Raw genomic sequence first — 19,929 nt, forward strand, 5'->3', positions numbered from 1 at the left:
TTTGCTAAGGCAAATGTTTATACAAAACCACACGTTCCTAGGGTTCCCTTGATGAGAGTTGATTTGCTTGTGTCTGCCTCTTACAAGTTGTGTTGTGTTTTTTCTAGTGCATCTTTTAAAGGAGAGATTACTAAGTAAAATGCCAAAAAATTATCTTTAAGAAAACCCTATCCTTGCCTATGTTCCTATGTTAAATGTCTATGTACAGTATGCTACTGTCCACCTTTATGTTATTTTTAAGATACATGCCAGGCTTGACTGTCTTGATAAGCAGCCTTGCTCAGGATGTTTGGCTTCCTTCTATGTAATTGCAGCTATATAGGTCTGAGTAGACCTATATAAAAAACCTGTGGGGAGGCCAAGAACTGGTCTATACCATAATTCCATTCTATGATGTTTCTGCTTTCTTTTGAGTTAGGAAGTTAAATAACTGCCCTTGACAGTGGATGGTTGTTTCAATGTCTGTTACACATATAATAGATACATCCAGCCTTAATGATTCTGTTTCCAGAGTGAGTTCCCAAAACAATTTTGCTAGAGGAATAAGAAAAAGTTGAAAGTAAATGTGGCTCCCATTTTTGCCAGAGCATTTTATCCTATCTTGCCTTTTTCTTGCTTACATTTGAGTGTAAGTCTGTGTTCTGGTTAAGTGCTTGGCAGCAGGAGCCATAGGGCTGAAGCTGGAAATGGGCAGTTTAGTGTTTCTCTCCTTGCTGTCAAGGGTTGTGTGATCTTAAGTTACTACTCTTACATCGCATCGTATCTCAGATGCACTGAACACATGTGAGAAAATTCACTGGCTACAACAGGAATTACTCTTGATCGCTTTGACTAATGAAAGCAAATATTTTTTTTTCACTAGCAACAGGAAGAGAATGTCAGTGATTGTTCGAACTCCAGCAGGACAACTACGTCTCTACTGCAAAGGGGCTGTAAGTAATTATGCTGCCTAATGGAGAATTAACAGTACCAGTTATTGTTTCAACAGCTGTGGCTGATGCTGGCATTTCATGTCTCATACATAATACCTGTTAGCTTTCTGTTTAAGGCCAAGTGATTTAAGAGAGCTGTCATTCTTCCTCTGACTCCTTTTGCAGGCAGGAAGATTGCTAGGCTTTCTACTGCCCAGTTAAAATCCTGAAACTAATGGGAGCAGTACCCTTTACTTCAGCAAAGTCAAGAGTTCACCCAGCTCTGCTGTGGGAGTTTAGGAGCTGGACTAAATGCTGTTGTCTGAATTTATAATATTAAAATCTGTTCTCAAGTGGTTGGCTGTTGGTCTTGCACCTCTGCACCTGCTGTTTGTCATCATGACTTGCTCCATGTTGTGCTTCTGTCTCCACTGACAAGAGCAATAACCCACCACAGTACAAAGTCTGCAAAACTAGCATTGTCCACAGCCAGAGAGTCATTCTAATGTCAGTGGAAAATTATGGACCTGGCTTTTTTTCAACAGGGAAAAAGTATTTTTGACCTCTAAGGATCTAGTTTACTTGAATTTGTCTTGACATATAGGTCTGGCTGTGTTGCTCTGTTGCTTCAGTTTACCTCCCCTGATTTGATAAAGATATGCTGGCTTCATGCTGGAGTGATGAAAGTGTGTTAAGACCACTACCATTGTGCAGTAATTTACAGTTGCATGTCTAGTAGGACCACACAGACTTGCAACTGCTCGTTGTTCACGCTATGCCTGAATTCACACTGTTTTTTGGAGTGTGGCACTGGAAGGGATGGAGAACAGGAGAGTTTGTAGTACAAAATTTCATATTGTCTTCCATATGAGCAGCCCTAGATGTACTAACAGAGCAAAAGTGTTGCAGTGATTAGTGTAATCTGGTGGTTTGTCTGCTGCATCTGCCCCTCATCTGAGATGTAAGTTAACTGCCTGTTTTGCATTAACTTTTGCACATTCTGGTAGTCATTCTCTGTCCTGTCGCTTCCATAGTAAGTTGGTTTGTATGCCTGTCTCTAATCAATGCTAGATGTAGGCCTGTTTACTTAGCTTAAGAGCATATGTATGAGTAAAAGTAGGGTTTCTGTATTTTACATGTTTGTAACAACTTGTTTTGGTAGTTGCAGAATAAAATCTAGAGACTCTAGATATGATGCTGCTGTATTTTGATTGCAGCTTTTAGCCTTTTCAATTGTCCTTTGATTTAGTGATGAAGAAAGCTGTTGCAGGAGGAAGGTTGCTTCTGAGAGAATTTTGCAGTAGAATGAGATCAGTGTTTCTGCCTCTTAATTTTTAACATCAATGGGAATCTTTTCTAGAAAGGATTGAGGGAAACTCTTCTTCTGCATGCGAGTACAGTATGTACTGAACTTAAGACCAGACGGTTACTCTCTGAAATCAATAGATTGTCTTATAACTTAGAGAGAAATGTTTTGTACTGCCCAATAATGGTGACCTTTTTATGGAAAGAGGGGAGAAGGGCAGAGTGTACTTCTGTCTTCATTTTTTAAAGTGGATGCAGTATTCCTGGCACTGGGCACAACCTAAATGCTTAATCAAATCAGAATCTCTAAAACCCAAATGTATTACTTTTAAATATAGTCTTGGTTTTGATATTAGCAAGTCCATGAAGGTTGCTTCACTTGAGCTTGTAAATACACAAATGGAAACTTCATATGTAGACTTACTCTGTTGTAATGAATTTGGTTTTAATAGGATAATGTAATTTTTGAGAGGCTTTCAAAAGATTCCCAGTATATGGAGCAAACACTGTGCCATCTTGAATACTTCGCAACAGAAGGTAAGAGAAACAACATGCACTGAGAATTCAGTTTTATCAAATTACTTGCAGCATCTTCTACATTGTCTAAGATAAGCAGTGTCAAATAAGATGATTATGAAGATAAATCAAGAAGTGTGTAATCAGCAATTTAAAAACTGTAAGATGACTTTAAGACTAGAGAGGTTTTTGCCCTGCTTGTGTGTGATTTCAGTAGGGAAGTGGAAAAGATGGTGTTCTCTGTGTCCATGATGAAAGGGTATAAGTTGTATTGCCCAGAATAACTCAACTGCACTGGAGTTAGAGTTGTAAAAGTTGAATGCCAAAGTCCCTGACTTTACGAAGCAGAGTGATAATCTGAACATGCTGGGAAGCCTTGTAGACCAAGACATCAAAGATGACCTGAAATGGTCTGTACGGCCTTTGGCTGATGTAACACCTCTGTTCACAGGGAAGCACTTGGCTTTGTTCCCTCTGCTGCAATAGCTTAAGATACTTGTGCTGTAGTAAAACCATGAACCAGTGGTTTTCTTCCTAAATCTGAAAACATCATTCAGCTTTTAAATATATATTTTTTGCAGACTCCCACGTTCCCAGTAAAGAAGTTTTTGTATTTAATGGCACACGCGCATTTCTGCTTGATTCATGCTAGGAAAAAAAATTATTACTTCTCTATGTAAATTTTTGTCAGTGGTGTAATAAATTGATTTTCATACTTCACGGGCCCTATTCACTATATCATACATGTCTAACTCCCATTATTAATGTGAGTTAGATTTATACACTGAAGGAGAAATCGGTCTTGCTAAAAAAAAATGGATGATGTGGTATGTTTGACAAATTAACATCTCCAATCACAGTATGTAGCCAGTTTTTTAATTTGATCTTAAAAATACATGAAAGCAAGACTTGTTTTCATGCTCACTTAGAAGGTTAAAGATGACACTTTTGTTGGTCAAGTATGGCTAGATTGCAATAGTGAAAATCAGGGACTGGGGACATCTAAGTTTTTACCCATTAGACTCTTGATTTGCACCAACATTAGTAATGAAATGAGCCAGACTTTTGGTTTACATTTGTGGAAATGTAAGTGCTTTAAAAATGTCGAGGGAGATTTTGTGGAATCCAGAGTTTAGCAGTCTGTGTTAATAGCTCCTGTTGTTCCAGTGAGGGGGTTGGAATTTAGTGTTCATTAGGGCATTAATGATTTACTGATACTCAGTGTAATTTTACTGTGGGTAATGGCTGCCTTATGTTTCGTAGGTCTGAGGACATTGTGCATTGCTTATGCAGATCTATCAGAGAAGTCTTACAGAGAGTGGTTGAATGTCTACAATGAATCCAGTACAGTTCTGAAAGACAGAACTCAGAAGTTGGAGGAGTGCTACGAGATCATTGAAAAGGTGAAACATACTTCTTTGATTGGATGCAGGTTTCCTTAGATGTGTATTTTTCAGTGGAATTTGGGCTTTATACAATAAAGTAAACTGTTAATTTAGTAGATGAGAAACTGAAAAGATGTTCTTAGATGGCAGCCTGTTCAGTCCATAGATCTCTCAAGTTTTAATTTGTAAGTCTGAGACAAACTTATGGATAAAAAAAGTAATTTCTACTTATAAAAGCTTTTCACACACATTTTTTTTATCTTCCTTTTTTGTGTAAGATTTTTGTAACTTGATAAAGCTAATGTATAAAAATCGTTGTGTTGCACCAAATTCCCATGTACTAGTATATGAAGAAATGCACTGCTTTTCATACAGCAGTCACAGTTCAGGTGTTCTGAAGGCTTCATTGTAGGCACAATGAAGTCCTTACCAAAGCCTGTAGTTGCACGGACTGAAAAAAGGTGGATAAACTGCACTCCATGAAAATTGCAGAGCCTTTAATTTTGGAAGGGAAAGGTAGGTATTGGAGAAGCAATTTGAAACGCTGATCCCACACAGAATTAAATGTTAAAGTGCCAACACTAGGGGCCAGTGTTTCCCCGAGCCTTGTTGGTCTTGCTGCTTTCTGAAATGCTGGTAGTCGCACTCCTCACCTACAGGTGTTCACGCTCTTTCCCCTTGCTCCAGGTATTTCACTCTCATTTTATTTAGTGGTTTCTTTAAAGCATGCTTTGAACTTCAATTTATTTTAAAATTAATATTAAAAATGCTGTTTAAGTTCTGGAGCACTCTTTTTTATTGGGGCAGAATCATAGAATGGCCTGGTTTGGAAGGGACCTTAAAGGTCATTGAGTTCCAACCTCCTGTGATGGGCAGGGACACCTTTCACTAGACCAGGTTGCTCAGAGTTCAATCCAAACTGGCCTTGAATACTTCCAGGGATGGGACATCTGTGAGGAGGCTGAGACTAGGATGGGAGTTAACTGTCACAGGGTAACAGAAAAGCTCCAAGAACTCTTTCAGCAAGAGCTGACGATTGTCTTTGTTTTCAAAGTAATGCCTAAAAATCTTCTTTTGCGTTACAGTGTGTCAGTAACAGTGGCTTTCTAATCCTTAATTCTGGGTAGCTCCTTTCAGTGTTCTGCTTCTTGCGCTGTGCTCTTGTATTCCTCTGTTGTCACTGAGGTGAAACATGAACATGGCTTTAACTTAACTTTAAAGTGTGTTCTCTAACCTTAGATCATTTTTGGTCATCTACCTTCTGCCTTTTTTCACAATTCAGTATCTTGAAAAAAGGGGAACCCACACATGGGTTTTAGAATTGGAGCTTTGGACTTGGTACCATATTGGCAAGAACTATCCACTGTATGCCTTTCCTGTTATTGCTTGCTTGCTGCTCATGCCAAGGAACAGGGTATTTCCAGATAAACTGGCTTGTGGCTGTGACGTAAAATACAATGTATTTTAACAGGCTGATGTTTGTTTTTTTTTTTTTTTTTTTCATCTAAGAGCTCAAATTGAGTGCAAGAGAGCTACTTTGTCAGTTTGAGTGTTGAAATGGCTGGATCATAGTACAAGTGCACATGAAGAGACCAATTTGAACTGGCTTCCTTCCCCAGTTGTCCGCTAGTTGAGAGGGCTTTGGTGAGCGCAGTAGTTAACTCCCCTGCTCAGGTAGCTCAGCCATGCTGATCCCTGTGCTGTCATGTTTAACTGTTTTGGGGAAAAAAAGACAATCTACAATTGCACACTTGGATTCCATTTGTAGCAATATTGAGAGCATTTGTAGGGCTTAATGTTTCATTGGGAGGCTATAGGGTACTAAAGCATGAGAACTTGTATGAGCTGATTCTGCTATCTTTACCAGCTGAATATCTCATAACAAAAATGAAGCTTTATCAAGACCTGCAACTAATACCAACTTACACACCTCTATGAATAATAATTTGCTCTTCTGTTCTTTAGGCATCCGTAGATTCATACAAGCAGAAGCTGCTTTAATGCCCTCTTCGTGGTATCATAGAAGGGTTTGGGTTCAAAGGGGCCTTTCAAGATCATCTAGTTCTAACCCCCCCCTCATGGACAGGAACACATTTCAGTAAACCAGATTCCTCAAATCTCTACCCAGTCTGGCCTGGAACACTTCCAAGAATGGGTCCTCCACCTCTTCTCTTCGCAACCTATTCAGTGTCTCACCAACCTCATCTTTTTCAGTTTAGAAGCATCACCTCTTATCCTGCCACTTCAGCTGTCTTTCTCCATATTTCGTATAAGCCCACTTTTTATATAGAAAGGCCACAATAAGGTCACCCTGGAGCCTCATCATCTCCAGGCTGAACAACAGTAACTTTCCTAACTACTTCTGTTCACTTCATCTGTCTTCATTTCTGTTGAATAATTTTAGTCTCTACCAAGAATAGAAACTGTTACTTTTTCTGTATAACTACGGAAGTGATATAGTATACCTAAGCTCAATTTATATCAATTTATGTTAGATTGAAGATCTTTGCATGTCTAAGGAATCATTAATATGCTTTTAAAGGTAAAATTTGAGTAGACTGTACCATTTGACAAGATTTATTTCTTAGCTGTTTTTTCTGCCTCACTTTTTTTTCTCTAAGGTAGCCATATCTCTTCAAGAAATTACTGTAGAATTGCATAAGAATATGGCAAACTCTGTAGTTTTAAATTCATTATATGAAGCATGTTTTTCTGGCAGACATCTGTACATTGACTAGAGATACTTGGATTGATTAATGTTCATACCACTTGTATTACTTAAATGTAGTGATTATATCCATAAATAGTTGCAATAATTTTTGCTTTTAGTGATTGTATCCAGTCTGTATGTACATTTTATGGACAGAAATTAGTTTAAATGATGTGATGCCAAATGACTTGTTTTGTGAGCTTAAATACATAAACTGTGACTGCTCATCATGTTGCTATGGTGATTAGTGAATGCTCCAGTATATACGTTCATCCATAGGTTAGCTTTGAGTTTTAAAACTTCAATTAATTATTCTTGAAATGTTGCCATCTTTCTGATCAGAAACACTCTGTTCCATTCTGTACCTCTTGAAATGTGAATTGTGTGCAGAGGAAGTAGAATAGCCACACCAGAAATTTACTGTAGTATAAATTGCTTGTCAAAATGCAGTATTAACGAGAGGCAACATGCTGTCTTAATTCTGTTTTGAGTGTGTTCCACACAGAGGTTTATCTTCAGAAAACAATCTCTCAAATTCTTTTTTTTTTTTTTTTTTTCTTCAGGATTTGCTGCTTCTTGGAGCTACAGCCATTGAAGACCGCCTGCAAGCAGGTGTTCCAGAAACAATAGCCACACTAATAAAGGCAGAAATTAAGATATGGATTTTGACGGGTGACAAACAGGAAACAGCTCTCAATATAGGTATCCATCCTTCTGGTTACTCTGAATTTGTCTGATACATAGCAGGTTACATGCTATGTGGGATTTTAAACAAAATCAGGCCTGCTTCATATAGGATGGTTCCTCTGTAGCAGGGCATGACTTTGGAGAAGGGGGTTTTTAGTGAAATCTTCACTATGAATGTTGGGCTGTATTCAGATGTTTTGGTTTTTAAGGCAAAAGGGACATTTCTACTCTTGATTAGGTGCAGTTCTTTTATTGAGTGAATATATGTAACTGCTTTCTGATGGAAACCGAACAGCCTGACCAGACTAATGTTTCCGATATTCTGTGCATTGTATGAAACTGGTTTAGAGTTTCTTTTTTCTTACTGACTGCCTTTTGTAGGCTTTAATAGAGTTTGGGATATGATGAGAAATATGGTAATGCAAAGTGTGTAGATTACAGGTTCTTGCAAACTGTGTCTGTGAAAGAGGGTGGAAGCTTGAATAATTGCCCCCGATGGTACATCTGTTAGTACGTTGTGATTGTTAGCGGAAGTGTGTTGCTGCTGGTGCTCGCTACTGAGTGTGTGTGTGTATGGAGATCAGTATGGGTTGTTTTATTGAGGTATAATCCAGATATCTTTGTCTCAACCTTGATGCATCCTGGCTTACAGGCTACGCCCTTTGTAATGCAAAAAACCCCCAATGTGCAATGATGTGAAAAGAAAGTACAAATTCAAGTGTTTATTAGACAAGTGTGCTTCTGTACTGATGGAGTACAGTGGTAACCTAATTAAGACATAGGTGTTTATCTGGTTACCTGTTTTTGCAGCATGAAACTGGAGAGTTTTAAGCATTTGTAAGTTTAGGTTTGTTATTAGAAGCAGCCCTTAAACATTACATTTCTTCTTAGGTCATAAATGTGTCTGATAATGGTTAATATTCCCAACACCTATCCAATACTAAGATTTTACTGTAAGGGTGGACTGAACTGGAGGTTCACATTGTAATTTCCATCCTATTGCAATTAGGTGCTGTGCTCTCTAGCACTTCTGCTACCATGCTAGTCTTGCATTGGATATGCCACATGAGTAGGTCTAGTAAACACTCAAAACTCAAATCTTTCAAGCCCTTTTCTCCGTGGGGATGCTGAGAAGGTGGGTAACCTGGGTAGCAATACCTTGTACCATCACAAAATGCAACCATGGTTAAAATTTCTGAGCTGTGCCTATGCTGCCATTATGCTTCATGCAATGCTAGTAGTCTCCTAGGGAGTGGCTACTCAGGTCTTAACTCAGTAATAAAGGCTTGGGAAAGGAACATATCCCGATGTAAGCACACCCCCTACCATGCCATCCCATACCTCCCAAAACTAGCATCTTTGGCAATATAATACCATGATGCTCTTGCATTCTTTTTGATGACTTTTCTCCCTGTCATAGTAAGTCTGCCCAGAAGACAAAATAGCACTCTGTGGTGATCTGACATCTCACATAAGTAGGTTCAGTTACAGACCATCACAGTTCTGCCAGGAGTAGCCTGAAATACTCCCAGACCTGTCTGCATGCAGTTCTAAATGTAAAAAGCTTAAGTTGTCCCCTTATTCATATAAATAGAGAGTCTTGAAGTCAAGATGAGCTCAAGAAGGCTAAAGAAATGTCTCCTTTAACAAGAGGCAACCTATGCTGCTAAGGTTCCACAGTTGCATTCAGATTTGCCAATTAGTCTGGTTAGGTGTAGGTTAAGGGGAACATTAACAGCATACGTTGCTTTCTCAAGCTCATGTTGACTTCAAGATTCTCTTAATATTGATGCTCTGTAACTGAACTTAAATTACCTTTAACAAAATTTCAGGCATTTTAATTTTTTTATCTGGTTTGTTTTGTTTTCTTTTTTCCTTTTTTTTCTGTTTTGGTTGGCTTAGTGAAATTTCAGAATGTAGTCTGTTTGACTGAACAGAATTTTTGTGAACTTCTCAAAACCAGATCAACTTTCATAAGTCTTTGTATGTTGAAGTTGGTACCAAGAGATGAAATTAACTGTTACAGTTGTAGAAGAAATAAGGTAGATGGCTTAAGTAGACAATTGATTTAAAAGCTAATTATCGGTTTCAATCACTATATGCAGATTTTGCTTTCTTTACAAGCAGTAGTCAATGAGAGGAGGGAAGCATCATCTTTTGACTACTGAAAAAAGGTATCTACAGATTTTGGCATAAGTACCTCAAATAAGTTGCTATATTAACCAACAGCAGGTAGCTTGAACACAAGTAAATGAGCTTTTTCTGATGGCTGTGAAGGAGACAAATTTCTAGCTTCTCTTTAAAACTGTTAGTTTGTTGTTTCTTTTATTATAGTAACCTGAGGAGAATAAGCATCTCTATTAAAACTTCTAAATTATCACTTTGTTTAATGTACAGTTTGGTACTAAAACTCTGATTAGCTTCATGTTCAAGTTAACTTGAAAGTATAAATATGTGGCAGCCTTCCAGTTTTTGTATGTAACTCATTAAAAGACAGTAATAAACATCGAACTTAAAAAACACAACCCACATGTGCACTATTTTTCAGGTGTAAATATGCTATCTGGGGAGTAAAAAGTATTTTCACTTTCTCATTGTGTGTGGAGGCTATCCTTATGGAGTCTTGCTTGCTGTATGGATGTGTGTGTGTATTGAGGTATATTTGAGCTCTTGGCAGGTGTATCAAGGAGCTGGAGTACTTTGTTCTTCCAGCTTCCTCTTGATTCTTTGTTTTTCAGAATTTGCATATGTCTATCTCCTGATTGCATTTTTGACTTCTCTGGAAAGTAGTAGTTGACCTTATTGTGGGGTGACTGTATGCTTTCTACTCAGCCATGTCCCAATCAATAATTTTGCAGGTGAGGAGGGTGTTCATTATAAGCTTTAATGCTGATCAACCATTTGAACTCTCTACCTCTAGAAAATGGGAGTTCCAGGTTCAGAAACATCTTTGAGCATGACCTGCTAACAACTCCTAGAAGGGTTAAGTGTTCTTGTAGCTTCATCCTTTTTCTTCAATCAGTCTGCAGACTCTGGATCTTCATTGTCTTTCAGTGAGACAAAAACACCCATGACAGATTTCTGTTTACTACCATCCTGGTGCTCAGCAGACTTAATCAGAACTGCTCTATTTGCAGTCATTAACTTCTTTAGGAACAGAATTGTTTTCTGGGAATGGGAATACAGTATTTTCTCAACGGTATCCCTCCCCTGAACAATGAATCAGTCTCTACAGTTGAGCTGAGTGCTCTTACCTAGTGTGTGCATTCATAGCTGTGAGCACTGCCTGAAAATCACAGAAGGGTTTGGGGTTGGAAGGGACCTTTTGAATACCTAGTCCAATCCTCCTGCTCTGGTCAGGAACATGTTTAACTAGATCAGGTTGCTTAAAGCTCTGTCTAGCCTGGTCTCAAACACTTGCAGGGATGGGGCATCCACAACTTGTCTGGGCAATCTGTTCCAGTCTCACCACCCCATCATAAAAAATGTCTTCCTCATGTGCAGTCTGAAACTCTTTCAGTTTCAAATGATTGGCTTTCGCCTGGCCACTACAGGCCTTGGTGAAAAGTCATACTCAGTCTTTTGTATAAGCTCTCTTTATGTATTGAAAGGTCTTCCCAGAGCCTTTTCTTCTCCAGGCTGAACAACCCCAACTCTCAGCCTGTTTTCATAGGAGAGATGTTCTAGCCTTTTGATAGTTTTTGTGGCCCTCCTCTGCACCCACACTAACAGGTCCATGTCTGTCTTGTGCTGGGATCCCCAGGGCTGGATGCAATACTACAGGTGGGGTCTCGTGTTCAATTTTTCATTACTCAGTATCCCCAGGTACTTCTCAGTAGGGCTGCTTTCAATCCATTCATCCCCAAGTCTACCCTGATTGATATTTGGGATTGCTGCAGCAAAGTGCAGGACCTTGCACTTGCCTTGCACTTGTGGAGCTTCATTAGGTTCTCATAGGCCTACTGCTCAAGCCAATCCAAGTGCCTCCTGGTGGCATCGCTTCCCTCGAGTGTATCAACTGCACAATCCAGCTCTGTCTTGTCTGAAGACTTGCTCAGAGTGAACTTGATCCCATAGCATGTCACTGGAGAAGATACTGAGTGGTATCAGTCCCAGAACTGACCCCTGAGGAACAGTGCTCATTACTGGTTTTCATTTGTGTGTTGCACCACTGAGTGTAACTCCATGGGTGTTGAACCATTGACTGCAACTCTTTGAATGCAGGTGTCCAGCCAATTCCTTACTTATCTAACAGTACATCCATCAGACCCATATCTTTCCAGTTCAGAGGTGAGAACACTTCTTGATGAGCTATTTTTCAGTTGAGGAAACTGAAGCAATGCCAGCACACTTGCCTATATCCCTATGCAAGTTTGAGCAGGTCATATGTACCCTCTCTGAACACAAAGGATAATCATTCTTGCCTCAGATGCTGGATTCTGTATGCCTGCAGTACGAATGTGCCTGTAGGCTATGATCCTGAACTCTGGTTAAAGCAGTCTTTCTCCCAGGACACTTGAAGTAAGTCCCAGAAGTACCTGATTCATCTGCTTTGTGGACTCTTAATCAGACTTTTAAATTACTGAGCTAGATATCAACTTGCAGGTGTGAACTGACATTTTATATCTGGCTTGGAACCAGCAGCTGATCTTACTCTACTCAGAAGGATTGAGGAAACTATGTACATACGTTAGAGAATGTATTTTTGCTTGCTGTATTAGTATTGCCAGTAATAACTATTATAAAGCTATTATAAAACTTTAAAATATTACTGCAAATGTCTAAGATTATTACTGGTAGTCTCACAGTTGCCAGCCACTTTGCTTTATACTAGTGCTAGATTTTAATATCATCTTAGCCTGGAATTGTATATAATGTGTAGATCTTCTATAAACCCTTGTTAGACTTGGCTTACATTCTCCTATTCCGATTTTGGTCTTCCTGTTTTAATGTGATAGAAAGATGCAAAATAGCCTCAATTGCAGGGTAAGTTCTTCTGAATCCATGACTTCCAAGATGCACAGCAGAGCAACTCTGTTTTCCACAGTATCTTTTTTTTCCTTCCTGCTTGACTTGTAGAATGGCATCTTGCTCATTTTGAAAGAGGTAAAGTGAAGCAGTAGAGGCCCCTGGTGGTCTAGTGGTTAGGGTGCAGCACTCTCACTGCTGCGACCCGGGTTCGATTCCCAGCCCCCGGGCAGATGGAGCTCGTCAGCCCTGTGAGGCAATCCATCTAAGAGAAGGTCACTCTAAACAAACCTACGTTCTGAGACCCTCACTGCCACTGTCCAAGCTCACTGTCCAAGCACACTGGGTCTCACCTAAAAAATCCACTGCGCAGGCTCGAAGGGTTAATGACCTTTCCCAAATCTTTGCTCGCGAAGACTGGCCATACTACTAAAGTGAAGCAGTGGTTTAGAAATTACAGCTTGCTATTGCAGCTGCTATTCTAATCAAACACTACTGGAAAATCTTTTTGAATTAGTTATGCTGAGTTTATAACACGCTACTGTACAAGACTGTTGCCATTGCCTGGGGAAAGAATAACCCTGGTATGGAAGGAAGTGCCTAAATTTGTACTACTCTCTTTTTCTTCTCAATAAAAATAAGGAAGTGAGTTTTCAGCCTGGGACTAACTTTTAAAAATGGCAAACTGACTTGAGAAAAAAGTCAGTGTTTTGTCTATACCTGCTGGAGGTTTGTTGCTCAATTCTGTACTACCCCCTAAGACTTGTTCCCAGGCAGAATCAGAGGCTGTCTGCAAAGCTTTCATGCTATAGGCTGCATTTCATTAGAATATATTTCATCCTTTTCCCAACAGGTGTGTATGAGTTCAATGTCATTCTGTATTGTTCTCTGAAGCAGAAAGTAAACCTTGGCTTGTTAACACAACTAAGATGAAAATGTATTTGCAAGGTTGCACTTGATATTCATAGTCTACACAGCTGTGAAAATGGAGGACAAACTAAGCTTATGCAGGTAATCAAACCTGCTGCCTGAGAGTGCCTGGCTGTGTGATGTAAGCATGTCTTCCACAAAGGAAAACAAGGGATTTGCTTTCTTGACAGAAGTCACTCATGCAGGCATGTTAACCCAGGATTATGCCTACAAAACTAGCCCAATTATAAAAACTTTGTAGCCTGAGGAAATTATTTGCATTGCAATTGATGAGCCAGTATGACCTTCCTAAGGAACCAAGAATCCCATAGAAAATGTCATGCCTCGGTTGTTCTGTTGCTGTTGTAAGATATGGAAAGAGGCACTTCATCTTTTTACATTGACTATACTGTTATGCTTTTGAATCAGTCAGCCTTGCAGTGGTTCCTCACTGGGACATTACTCTTACAGTGCAATAGCCTCCAATCTCCGTACGAGAAAAGAGACTTCCTAAGATATCATTTTATTTGACAGCAATTTCTTAAACTTGCTGTAATTAATTTCTATACAAAAACACAGTAGAAATACAAAACAATTCTATTGTATTTCTTTTTACTGTGTAATTTAGATGAGCAATAAAAGGCGTGTGCTTCAAATAAATTCATCCTCTGCTGTTTTATTAAGTATATGTGACTGTCAACCCCAAGTGAACTTGTATGTGCAAGTGAGCTTTTAGGATAAAGCAGTGAGATTGTCTGATACAAGTTTGCATTTGCCTCTTGCCATTAATATGAGTGGGAATTAAACTGTTTATTCTGCAAATGCTTATAGTTTTATAGATGTAAGAGAGGTTTGGTTTTGTTTTGTTTTGTTTTGTTTTTTTTTGTCTTGAGAATTTTCATTTTCCGTTTTGGTGTCCCGGCAGTTGTGCAGAACTGCCTTCTGACTGCTGCTCCAGACTATGGCAACTTGCTCTTTCTTGTTCTTTCGTGTCCCAGTCCTACACTAAGAATAAGCTACTACAGTTACCTGGTTCCTATAGGACTTAGTAGGGCCTCTGTGTATGTCATTGATCTGTAGTTTTTAATGATGCTCAGAACCTTCCGCACTGAACTCTCCAGAGTAAAAAATGCTTATGTAAGCCCAAGTGTGGGCTAAGGGGACTGGGTGGCACCAACTAATCCATGTGTGCACTTCTGGTCATCTGGCACAGTTGCAACTGTGCATTCAGATCTGTTCCTGTAGTGCGTGGAAGGCAATTCTGCCTCCAATGTAGATGAAAAAATAAAATAACTTTTGCTGTAGAGCTGTAGGCTGTATTTGATTCATCTAGTTCACATGGTGCTTTCTTTAATTAAAATATCTCAAGTGATGTATTTGAAAGTGCAGATAAAACTCAGTCTGTGTTGCTAGTAAAACTGTCGTTTTGGTGTGTGTCCTATGCACCAGTGTTTCCAGCAGTCTGTCTGATAGGAGTAACTGCTCAAAAAGTAAATTGTCATCTGATCTATAGATGCTTATCTCAAGGTTGAGCTCAACCTTAGATAGTCTTCCAAAAAATAAATCCTTGTGTGTTGTTTTTTTTTTTCTCTCTTGCAGGGTACTCTTGCAGACTCATTTCACAGAGTATGTCTCTCATCCTGGTCAATGAAGAATCACTAGATGTAAGTAAGCAAATTCTGGTATAAGTCATGACAGAAGGAGGTGTTAGTAACGAGATGGAAAGTTGTTGAGCTTTCTCACTGAATTTCTCCTGCTTACCCTTAGGATAGCAAGATAAACAATTAATGCACAGGTGTGTTGTGCAAAATGTACTCCTGAGGTCTTCAGTCACAAGCTGTAGAAATCAAACTGAAGTCTCAGAACAAGAAACCTATGAGGTTCATGGGTTTACTTCTGGTGCAAACTGGAAAAACATGTAGCATGCCAGCAGGAATATAATTAGGCTTTAAGGTATGGATATAGAAGTAACACGTTTGAAGAAAGAAAAAACAAAAAATAAGCTAAATAAGTAATTTCAATGTAATAAGCTATCTTCAGTATTGTATGAAACAGCTGTAACCAAACCGAGGCTTGAGCAAACTACATTGTGAGCTTGCCTATATACAGTAGCTTTTAAAACCTTAAATCAAAAATTGCCGATAAATGATAGCCATGTGTAAAAATTAACTAGAAAAATCATACACTTGTACATGAATCTTCCCAGAAGATCTTTTCCTGTTCTGTGTGTTTCAATGTCAATATCAGCATTTGATACCACTTTGATTTCTATTAGAGGTATTTGTAGAACAGATGAAAGGATCTATAATAGGCAGCATCTGACTATAGTTGCATTTAGAGTTGGCAGTTCATTGTGCTTGACTGCATGGGAGATGGAAAGCCTGCATCTGAGTGTCAAACGAGTTACTGGATACCTGCAAATCTGGTGGAAGTGAGTCATACTATTGTGGCAAAGTTACCACCTGATAAGTGTTGTTTTCCAGTTGCCTTGATATGATTCCAATAATTTAATGTGTAGAAATGTTTGGTTACAGAATCTGGCTGTAAAGAGTATTGGAAATTTATCAGTAAACATAAATAAAGAAAGCTTTCAGAACATGAACTTGACCCTTGGCAAGTTTGATGACACCAAGCTGTGTGGTACAGTTGCTACACTGGAGAGAGAGGGGGTGCCATCCTGAGGGACCTGCACAGGCTTGAGAGGTGGGCCTGTGTGAACTTGGTGAAGTTCAGTAAGACTGAGTACAAGGTCCTGCACCTGGGCTGATGCAGTCCCAAGCACAAGTAGAGGCTGGGAGGAGAATGGGTTGAGAGCAGCCCTGAGGAGAAAGACTTGGGGGTGTTTAGACAAAAAGCTCAGTATCACCCAGCAATATGTGGCTGCAGCCCAGAAAACCAACTGCATCCTGGACTGCATGAAAAGAATCACAGCTAGCAGGTTAAGGGAGGTGATTCTTCCCCTCTACTCTGCTCTCATGAGACCCCACTTGGAGTGCCTGTGGGGCACTGTGGGCTCCCAACATGTGATCGTGTTGGAGTGAGTCCAGAGGAGGGCTACTAAGTTGGGGTATGGAGTGCCTCTCCTACGAAGACAGGCTGAGAGGGTTTGGGCTGTTCAGCCTTGAGAAGGGAAGGCTCTGGGGAGACCTTATAGCACCTTCCAGTATCTAAAGGGGACCTGCAAGAAGGCTGGAGAGAGGGACCTCTTACAAGGGTATTGAGTGATAGGACAAGGGAGGATGGCCTTATGCTTTAAGAGGGTAGGTTTAGATTAGGTATTAGGAAGAAATTCTTTTACTAGGGTGGTGTGACACTGGAAGAGGTTGCCCAGAAAAACTGTGGATGCCCCATCCCTGGAGGTGTTCGAGACCAGGCTGAATGGGGCTTTGAGCAACCTGGTGTTATGGAAAGTGTCCCTGCCTGTAGCAGGGTGATTGGAACTAGATGATGATCTTTAAGGTCTCTTACAACTGTAACCCTTCTATGATTCTATGAAAAAAAAAATTGAGAACCATGACACGTCAGATGAGGAGAAAAAAACCCCTTATTGTTATATAGTCGATGGTCTTTTAAGTGAAGAAAATGGATGATTACATGATACACCATGAAGACATACCTAATATTGCAGGTGACTGCTGCTTTAGCTCAGATAGCGTATGTTCTCAAAAACATGAGCACAAACTTGTGGAGCTTCTAAACTGGTTCATCAGAAATGCTTTGTATTAAATCAGTATTGTTTTCAAACTAAAGTAAATATGTTATTCACCAAAGTACTCTTGTTACCCTTCTGAATGTAGAATTGAATTTTTTGTAAGTCTGAATAGGAGACTTGTGATTTGTTGATAACTGCTGCTAGTTCTTTTAATTCTAAGATGTCTCTAGCTACTTTCTGCCAATTTTTCAGTGTGGGATCTCCGTAGAAATATTTATTTTGTATTACACCTGTAACAGAAATTTTGACTCCTGTTCAACCGAGCTTAAAATCTATCCCTAGAAGATTCTCACACTGGAATTCTGTAGCATTATATTTAATATATTCCACCTCTGAAATCCATTAATACTAAAAATGAGTTTTTACAAGATCCAGGTTGAGCTTAGAGCCTTTAAATATTGATACACTTACCCCTTTGTGCAGTCCCTGTGTGACTTTTCCCCCCCACTTCTGCTCCTTGGCATGCAATAGCTGGTGAGATGTGATCGAACAACTGTCTTTGCCTTGGTTTTGAGAGCTAAATTTTTTCGAAGTCATGCGCTTCAGGAGAAAAATCAATCATTTCTGTTCTCTTCAGGGAACTCCTGGGAATAGAAAAGACTAATCCCTAGCTTGATTCAGCCGAATTCTAGAAACTTAGCATAATAATCTGCAAATGTCTATCCCTTATAGACTTAACTGGATGCATACATATACTCACTTGTTTTTTTCTTTTCCTAATAAAGGTTTTTGAAATGAGAATATTTTGAGCACTAGATTTACTTTGACTGTAATTCTTGGACTCAATTTCTGCTTAATTAAATTGGAACACCTTAAAGTCTTACTGTGCAGCTCTTAACCTGGAAAAATTTCTTTCATTGGCATCTCTTAGAATTTGAGTTGTGAGAGAAGTGAGAGGGGTAGCTGAAGAAGGGAAATCGGGTGATTCAGAGAGACCCCGTCTACTGGATATTACAGCCAAGGAATGTTGGGTGTGTTCCTCCCCATCAGTCTTGTAGAAAGAAGAGCTGGGAGCTGTATCAATTCCTTATCGCATGGGGTTGTATTTAATAGTAGTGGAAGGGCAACACTGGAGGGACACAGTTCTGAACCTGTAGGTAGTATTTTGCTATAAAGTAGTTTTGTTGATGTAAATGGAGCTGCACAGTGAGTGTGTTCTGCAGAACTCATGTGCCTGGACTGACAGTCATCATCTGGCGTTATACACGGATGTGTAACCCACAGCAAATTGACACTCCAGTGTAAGAACCCTCAATGCTGGTGTCTGTTAATCAGATATGACTAAAGGTATAAGCAGAAGTTGGCTTCTGTTGCTTTTGGGATCCTGGTTCTTTTGCAGGAGAGAGGACATCTGTACCTTATCAGTGATGTCATGCTGATTACTTCCAAAAAATGGGGGTAAAGTTATTGTCAGCTTTTCAGACTAAAACCAGAGTTACCTAGTACTCCAAATGCTCCAAAGCATTGGTATCATGTGTACTTCAGTCATACTAAAAGATAATAAGGGATGCAGATATGGCTGCGAAGATGAGAACAAGCTGTGTACTACTAATACCTTGTAGATGCTTTGAAGGTTACATCTTGTGTGTTGCACTAGGGAGGAAACTGGGATTTTTGTCTCTCTCAGTATCATCTGCCCACATGCTTTGACCATGGAAAACTGATCAGTGCAGGCAAGCTCAGTTTTAGCCAAGCATCAGCTCTCCTTCAGAGAAGCATCTGCTGTGGTCCTCTAGTGACTTGCGGCTAGTAAGTTACTTCAGTAGTTACCAGTCAGCCTGGAATAGTAATCAGCTCTTCTGTGGACACTGGGGATTTGCCAAGGAAGCTAATTAGGAAAAGAATACATTTCTCTATTGTACCAAGATTTTCTTATTGGTCAAATTTCTATTTTTCTTAATCTAGAAATAGCTATCAAGCCAGTAAGTGGTTACATAAGGAACAGTGTCTAGTAGTCAGATAAGTCTTCAAAAATGTTAGGTAGAAGGGGTTTAGTGTTTTTCTTGTTTGTTTTTGAGGAACAAATAGGATCTTTCATAACTCCAGGTACTTGCTAATCTGCATAGAAAGTTAGTTGTATGGATGTGGAAAATATACAGCTCTTAGTGTGAAAAGCTGCTTTGATTTGAGTGTGCTGTGTAGAATTAGAAATGAAAGAATATAGGTGTTACCCGGACCTGTAGGTTTAAATACACACAGGACTGTGTAACTTAAGTATTAGATTACCATTTTTTCAGGAAGTAATACTAATAGGTTTGAGCTGTGAGTGGTGAATGAGTTGGGCTGGTATTTTTGTTTCATCCTGCTTTTGCTTTTCAGAATTCATTAATGGCTGTTCTCCCTTATCTGTGGCTGTTTTTTCTCTTGGTGTTTTCTGGCACTGTGATAGTTGATGTGGATGAAGTGGAGGTACTTGGACCTGAAGGAATGCAAGGACCTTTAGGAGTCCTAAGAGAAGGTTACTAAATAACTCTTCTTTCCATAGCTGAAATTTTGGGAGTGGGGGAAGCTTTTAAAAAAGCAAACACACTATTTTCAAAGTTACTTTTACTTTCATATCTTGTTTTATGAGTGGTGATTTCTGACAAAAGCCAGAAAAGATCTTGCAGATTTAAGCTACAGGTATTTAGGGGGTTAATGCCTTGTCCATGCTATAGGACAGAATAGATCATATTACATAGAAATGGAGAGGAAGAGTGTGTGTTCCCTGAATTCCATCTAAAATTTGCTGTCTTGTTTATAAGAGTTCTCGTATGTTAGAAGAAAATGACTTGGAACAAACCCTATTTCTCTTAAAACTGCTAATGATCTTCACATATGTGAAGG

At 39.4% G+C, this 19,929-nt stretch overlaps 1 protein-coding gene across 6 annotated transcripts in view; it reads left to right on the top strand.

Moving 5' to 3' along the window:
• Window positions 1-19,929, top strand: part of ATP8A2 (ATPase phospholipid transporting 8A2) — a 325,416-nt gene that overhangs the window by 78,768 nt on the left and 226,719 nt on the right. For all 6 annotated transcript variants that reach the window (XM_017831596.1, XM_017831595.1, XM_017831597.1 and 3 more), the window contains 5 exons: window positions 863-932; window positions 2,669-2,753; window positions 3,996-4,135; window positions 7,391-7,529; window positions 14,991-15,055. In XM_017831596.1, the coding sequence (XP_017687085.1) occupies window positions 863-932; window positions 2,669-2,753; window positions 3,996-4,135; window positions 7,391-7,529; window positions 14,991-15,055 (499 nt within the window). The remainder of the gene's footprint in view (window positions 1-862; window positions 933-2,668; window positions 2,754-3,995; window positions 4,136-7,390; window positions 7,530-14,990; window positions 15,056-19,929) is intronic.

Source organism: Lepidothrix coronata, unplaced genomic scaffold, assembly GCF_001604755.1.
Source record: "Lepidothrix coronata isolate B3197 unplaced genomic scaffold, Lepidothrix_coronata-1.0 Scaffold193, whole genome shotgun sequence".
Classification (NCBI taxonomy): Eukaryota; Metazoa; Chordata; class Aves; order Passeriformes; family Pipridae; genus Lepidothrix; species Lepidothrix coronata.